The 7,722-nt window shown below is 28.4% G+C and overlaps 1 protein-coding gene across 2 annotated transcripts; it reads left to right on the forward strand.

Annotated features, from left to right (window-relative positions):
* Positions 1 to 264: 264 nt before the first annotated feature.
* LOC119669580 lies at positions 265 to 6,939 on the forward strand (the record flags this gene model as incomplete). Of its 2 annotated transcripts, none has more annotated exon segments than XM_038079527.1 (6): positions 265 to 426; positions 748 to 877; positions 963 to 1,112; positions 1,939 to 2,318; positions 3,859 to 4,800; positions 6,669 to 6,939. In XM_038079527.1, coding segments are annotated over 5 exon segments (1,623 nt in total). In that variant the 3' UTR covers positions 6,786 to 6,939.
* Between the last annotated feature and the right edge of the window lie 783 nt (positions 6,940 to 7,722).

A 7,722-nucleotide genomic window follows, 5' to 3' on the forward strand; every position in this document is an offset into this window, starting at 1 on the left:
CTGTATTTCATATGATAAGCAGATGGCAAGGGCGTATCTAAAGTGAGCCTAACAATATATTAGAGAATAAGGTTTTTCTTTTTTTTAATTAATTAACAAACCTCATTCAGAAAATATTTAATGATTTGTTTTGTTGTCAAAACTCTTAGTTCGACTTCAGCACTTATGTGAGCTCTTATGTGAAGTTAAAAAAAACAGATATTCAATCTCATTTTAAATTGCATTATTTTCAAAAACTAAGTAACATATGAATTGTGATTCCAGATTCAGATAGACGTTATTACTGTTACAGCCTCTGCATATGAATTTCAACTTCGAATCTTAAAAAAATTTGAGCGCGAGGATTCGTTTTGCTGAATTTCTAAAAAAAGTAGTTTTATGGATTATCACATGATCTCCAATGATCGTATATACATATGTCATCATGTAAGTATAAACTTGTAAATTTTTTTCTAGAATTTATGAATTATTTATCATTTTATTACTGTTTTGTAACACTTCTTGATCTTCACATCAAGATCTTGATTAAACATCAAGATCAAAAATCAAAATTTTGTTATTTTAAAATATATAGTATGATCTTTATCTAATAAATAAATCTAAACTGCAAACCTAAAGTATGGAATTGTGACAACTAATTAACAAAAAAGTGGACATATTAATAAGTTCTCTATATAATAAATTAAAGATATTTCCTTAGTTCCAAAACACCCGAATCATATTATTTCGAATAATATTTCTTCTTAGTTGAAAATTTTTTAGAAAATGGAATAGACCAAGCAAACAAAATTGCAAGAGGAGGAAAATAAAAAAATACTAGAGCAGCCAATCAAACTCAATATCATGACTGAAACTCAAATGATAGCAAAGAGCAGAGGTAAGTGAATTTTAAAAGTTTTTTCTTTAAAAAATATATATAAAATAAAACGAATTAATCTTCATGCCATTCCTGTCACATTTAGGGATCCGTTCTGAAAAATACATTATTTTTAATGCAAATTTCTTCGTCAGAACACTGAGAGGCGGGTTCTATATTCCAGCAGAGGTTTGCCTAATTGAGTTTTCAATAGATGAGGGGATCACAAATATATATCACACTTTGATTAAACCGTGTAAGTATATTTGTATTATCATGAATATACCATATAATCAGATATAATCAGACTCATCATTAATAATCATTATTTCCAACTAATTTTAAACCCAAACGATTTTAATTGGTTATTACTGGTCTCTATCCGATTCGGTCAGTCTGGCTTCTTACAAATTTTAAGTACAATGACATCTAAACATCTACATCTAGTAGATGTATAGTGAATTAGGCACTACTTAAGGTCAAAATTTGGTCGAATCGCTTGACGATCTTTCAATGTGATTTAATTTTAGTTACTTAGATCGAAAAAATTTGGTACTACGTTTGCTGAAAGTGACCAAAAACGTGGGATATGAATACTTAATAATGCAATGAATATATGGTATTGTCGATTCCTTGACGATTGCATAATTGAAGATGCAAAAAATCGAGAAAGTCAAACAAATTTTTTAAATAGTTTATGGTGTATATATCTCATCGAACAGATGATTTTCTTCAAAATTCGATGAAATAGCGAAACTCCATACAGTGTTTTGTTTGAAGACTTAGACAAACGGAAGAATTTTAGGTGTTTCTTGCCCTATATTATGACGAACTACGATGTAGTGATTATTTACCTTTTATATAACTACTAAATTGCTTCGTCACCCAAAATGAAGGATATTTGGTTTAATGAGTATACAGTCTAATCGGATGAGTTGAGACTAGTCCTATCGGATTTGAGGCAGACTATATATAAAAATATACAACAAATTACTTCTGATTGATATAAAAAACATATTTCAGTATTTGTTTTCTTACACTAGACTGTTAATAATTTTAATTAATATTTTAATATTTATTAGGCATATCCTTGCACGGAGAGCAATATAATGCCAAGATACACTCTGATGAGACGCATCGATTGCCAATACCACCATATGCTATTGGTGAGAAAAATATAGCCAAAGTATATAATGAAATAATTGAGTTCACAAAAGAGAAAGAAACAAATACTTATCGGCCAGTTTATACGATACAGGAAGGTATGAAAATAGCGCAAAATATCGTGAATTTCATGAAACTTGATTTGGGGACAAACGACATTAAATTAGATATACGACCGCTAGAAGTTTTGCTGGAACATATGAAAAACGCGTCCATCAGCGTAAATGCAGCCACAAGGTCAGAAATCTCATTGTTATTTGAAGAGAGGGTGTGCGACAAAATCCAAACAGCCTGTCAGGTATATGAACATCATTTTTATTATGAAAGATAACAACTTCTGTGGTATTATAGTTACCTCAAATGAGCTATCAGATTTGATTGAAATCTGAGAAGTAGTATTAAGTAATTTTCTTTCTCTTTATATAAAATATTTAGGTTGCTCTGTAGCTATGTTATAATAAAAAGATACAGACTATGCAAATATATATTGACATAGATATATGTGACTTATCACATCAAAGCCACTTATAAGCTATTGTGCAATTCAATGACGGCATTTTGTGCTTTACTCTACAATTATTATACAAATATGTATTATGGACTATATACATTGTGACCGAAAAGCTTCCGGAAATTTTAAATAAAACGCAAAATTCTTAATCTTCATCAATATTTATTAACATTATTCCCTCATCATGCTCCATCTAGAAGCGACACACAATGCCCCAACACGTTTTCTTCCAATCAGCAAATATAGGCGCTTTCCGGTATGGCTTTGAGTTCCCTCTGCGAATTCTGTTTTACGTCTTCTATGGATTCAAAACGCGTTCCTCTGAGTGGTAATTTGAGGTTGGGAAACAGGAAAAAGTCACACGGTGCAAGATCAGGTGAATACGGTGGCTGTTCGATGGTATTTATTGAATGTTTGGCCTTAAAATCGTTGATAATGTTGAACAAATTGAGGTGAATCGGAACAAGCCGGGCGAGGACACGTCGCATAAACAAATTATCCACCAAAATCAAACGAGCCATCTCACGACCGATGCCTAGCTCTCGTGCTATCTCTCTAACACTCACATGAGGATTTTGGAACACGATTTCCTTTGCCTTTTCAATGTTTTCGTCGGTGGTAGAGGCCGAAGGTCGTCCAGAACGCGGCATGTCTTCGACGGTCGTACGACAGTCCTGAAAGGCTTTGTACCACTCATAAACTTGAGTTTTCGATAAAACTGATTACCCATAAGCCTTTTGTAGCATTCGCAACGATTCTGCACACGAAATTTCGTTCGAAACACAAAATTTGATGCAAACTCTTTGTTCAATATTTTTTTCCATTGTTTTTTCGCAACGCACTACTGAGGTGAACTGGTTTCAACAGCTGCCGTAAACGAACTGTCTGACAGATCGCGCTCATTTTTGGCATAGTAATTAAGGACAGGGCTGCCAAACTACATAAACTTAAAATATCGAAAAATATACAGCGCGCGAATTTTAAATGAGAACCTCCGAAAACTTTTCGGTCACAATGTACAGTCCAAAGTTAAATTGATAACGATATTTTTCAATGAACTATAGGTGTATTTTAATCATTAAGCAGTGATCTTGCATAATTTCCGTTTATTTTATATACAAGCAAGTGATTTTTCATAAGTATATTATGCGATGTTTAATCATACATATTAAAAAATTTTAAAAATATTCGGAAGATATTTTTCTAAGGTATAAACTATATCTTATCACCATTCCCCATTAGAGAATTTCACTGTTTAACAAAGTTACATTAAACAATGTGACTGAATATATAAAGTTATATATCTTTTCTACATCTTACTTTTCAGTTTCACCAGAATATTGATAATACAGAACATTGCTCAAAGGCTATTGCAACATTATGGTGTCAGATCACTTGTGAATATATATCCATTGATTATAAAAGAAAGCAAAACATAGAACACACCGAAATACCCAAAAAAGAAGTTTTCCATGGTTTCTCGAAAAATAGTTACAGTATTCGACGTGGTCATGGTGGTAAACCATTGAGTGGACGTGGATATAATCATAACTCCCGTAAACCAAGTACTTTTTATTATGACGATAATAATGCCAACAATTCTGTTGATATTAATACAGTCAGTAAAATGAACAAATGTAAAAAAGAAAATAAATTCTGCAATACCCGGATTGCAATGGAAACTGTAAAAAATAATCAATCACACGTACGTGGTACAGCTAGTAAAATTTTACATAACAATCATACAACGCATCCAGGCAAGGAACAATGCAAATTAACGCCCCAATGTAATGATAAAGACAACGTTCATCATTCTGATAATACCATTTATTCAGCTAATGGTGTACATTCTTGTGATCCTTTAAATATACCTGAAATCAATATCATTATACTATCCCAATTGGTACGTGGTTCAGGTAAACCATTGAGTGAACGTGGATATATTCAAAACTCTAGTAAATCAAGTACTTTACGCTTTGTGGATAATAATGCAAACAGTTCTATTGATATTAACACAGTCAGGAAAAAAAATAAAATTACGAATGAATGTTATACCCGGACCTCAATGGAAACTTTAGAAAGTGATGAAATACTTGTACGGGGAACTGCTAATAAAGTTTTATATAACATTCATTCAACGAATCCAGACAATGTGGAATGCAATGATGCAGGCATTGATAATTTAAATATACCTCGTTGTCCATCTGAAAACAATATTACTGAATTATCCCAATCAACACGTGACACGGGTGTGGTGCGTGGTGGAGAGGTACAGCGTGGTATTTTAAAACATATTATTTATTGTTTTTTAATATACATTACATTTATTTATTTATTAATTAATTATTAATTTATTTATTAATTTATTTTTTAATTTGTTAAACTTTTTATAATTATTTATTTTACATATTATTATAAATATTTTTGATTGTTAATATTATAGTTATAAATATAGTATGTATATATATAAATATGTCTGGGTTACATAACATTATCAGCATGTCAATCAGTCTGATAGTATTTACATAAAGTTCCTAAGCAACATTTTTAAATTAAATCTTCTATCCAGTAAATTAAGGACATACACATAGACCGATAGACGTACTTGGCTATTACAATTTATACCCTAAAGATGTTCAGAAGTATGACTCATTTATATGATTTCCACCATATCATAATTGAATATATATCTAGCATTCGTATATATATCTAAGATTTAAATATATATCTAGAATTAGATATAGGTATCATTTTTTTATTTTTTTTTAAAAAATAAGTTATGTTGCTTTTAATTTGATTGTTAGTCAAATATAAGTTTTGTTGATTATTACTAATATATAATATATAATTACATTCTGACATATATTGCTGATATTACTATGTCAGTGGCCAAAGTTGACGGTGGTAATGCTGCAACTTCTTTCACAAGCAAGGATATAAATCAGTTTATGTTAGTTGAGAGTTAAAATAAAAAGTGCCACAAAAAAATTAAGAATCACTTTATATCCACTTTATATATGTTGAATTGCAGTTTCAATTTTCAAATTTTTATAATCAGTGCATCATATTGAGTCGAAAGTGCGTTTTCTGTATAACCTCACAACACGGGTGGGTTGATTTCTTAGCTAATGTAATATAATTCTAAGCCAACATATCTTTAATTATTAAACATTTCCAAATCGTTTTTTCGAGAGACACTAGATTAACACTAAAAACACACTATCTTCGGCAAAAGATCGCTAAAAAGTTGAGTATCTTCGTAAGAAGATCATTAAAAAGATCACAACCTTCGCGAAAATATTATTAAAAAGATCACTCTCTTCGAGGAAAGAATACTACGCGAACATTAAAACTTTTACAGGAGATTCGGAAACAGTACACTATTTCAGTGTTTCGGACATATTTCGGACAATCTAAAATTTTTTTAAATTGTTTGAGACATGAGCAATGCACTATGATGTTGTACGGTTTATTTTCGTTCATTGCTGTAATATATTATTCCTAATTACAACAACTCTAATATTACTAGCACGAGCAGCTTACTGATGGAATATGAATGGTTAAAGTACTATAAGGAGTAGCGCCTAGGGTAATTTAATCAGTTTCGAAGCAATGTTTCGATTCTTTAAACCCATTCATTGAGAATTATAAAGATAACACCATCCTAATATTTTAAGATTTTGAACATGTTTTGTATCCACACCTGAAGTATTTTGATTTCTTTATTTTTTAATGTAGTTTAATGTAGATAAAGATTCATCACAATGACTGAAATTCATTTTTAAACGAATAAACGGAAATGTTTGTTATATTGTATGTATTATAATATCCGGCGAAGCAAAATCGTACAGTTCTTCATTTGTAAGATCTACTTCCGTGTATTAAAATAGAAATTAATTGGAATTAATTCTTAAATCTGTTGATATATCAATAATTATTTATTATATAATATATATATATATATATTTATATAATTTATATTTATGTTTAATTTGCATTTAAATATATTTTGTATTTTATGTACATATATATATATAATTTGATAAGAACCTCTTTGTTTTATTTATTACTACATAAAAAATTTATTACTATATTATATTTAATTATATATAAAACCATTTTTTTTCTTTATAACAGTTTCGTTTTGAGAAAATTGCAAAAGTAACTCAAAGTAGCTCTCCTACTCTTCCAAGCTTTTCATTCATAAAAAAAATAAAAGCACTCAAAGGAAAAGATGTCCGATGGTGCGTATGAGCAACATCAAATTGTTTTCAGTATCTTCGAACTCGTCGGTTAGTGCGATTGTCAAAGGAATTAAATCGGATAAAAATTGAAAGAAATTTAAATTTCTCCAACTTTTGTTTAAAACAAAAAATAAATCACTTGAATGTGTAATGTGATTTATAAATTAATTTGTATGCACAATATAAAAATAATTCAAGTCACTCGAGTCAATGGTGAAATCAATTATGCCAATAAAAATAAAAGTAAATTGAAGTTTCTTATTTAATAAATTATTAATTAATATATTTTTTTTAACAAAAAAATTTATTAATTTTTAAAATTTAAACAAAACTAAAAAAAAATTGTCTTTGTGTGAAATTTAATTCAAATAAAAAATATATTAATTAATTAATAAATGTGAATTATTTCTCATAAAAACGATATTCATATTAAAAAAAAAACAAAACAAAAAAAAAGCTTTGTGTGCAATGTTATAAAAATTAAAATAAATTAATTGAAAAAAAAAATTATAAAAATTAAATTAAAATAATTTTAGAAAAATTACTTTAAAAAATTTATAAAACATTACTTTTAAAAAAGATTTAAATAATTTAAAATTAAAAAAAAAAACATAGCATATTCATTGTGTTTATAAAGTAAAAATTAAAGTAAATCAGGTAACGCAAAAAAAAATATTAAAATTAAATGGAAATTTAATTTAAAGAAATTGTTAAAAATTAAGAAAACAAAATAAAGGAAAATTAATTCCAACAAAAACAAAAAATTATATTAGAGAGAAATAAAATAAAGATGATGAAAAACAAAAGTACTTAAAAAAATTTTTTGAATATATAATAAGAGCGTACCTTAACTATATTTACTAATTTATTTAAACAAATAAATACATAAACTTAAAAAATTGAGCATTTAGTGAAATAAATAAATAACTGCTGTGAAATAAAAGCAA

This window comes from Teleopsis dalmanni, chromosome 1 (genome assembly GCF_002237135.1).
Source record: "Teleopsis dalmanni isolate 2A chromosome 1, ASM223713v2, whole genome shotgun sequence".
Lineage (NCBI taxonomy): Eukaryota > Metazoa > Arthropoda > Insecta > Diptera > Diopsidae > Teleopsis > Teleopsis dalmanni.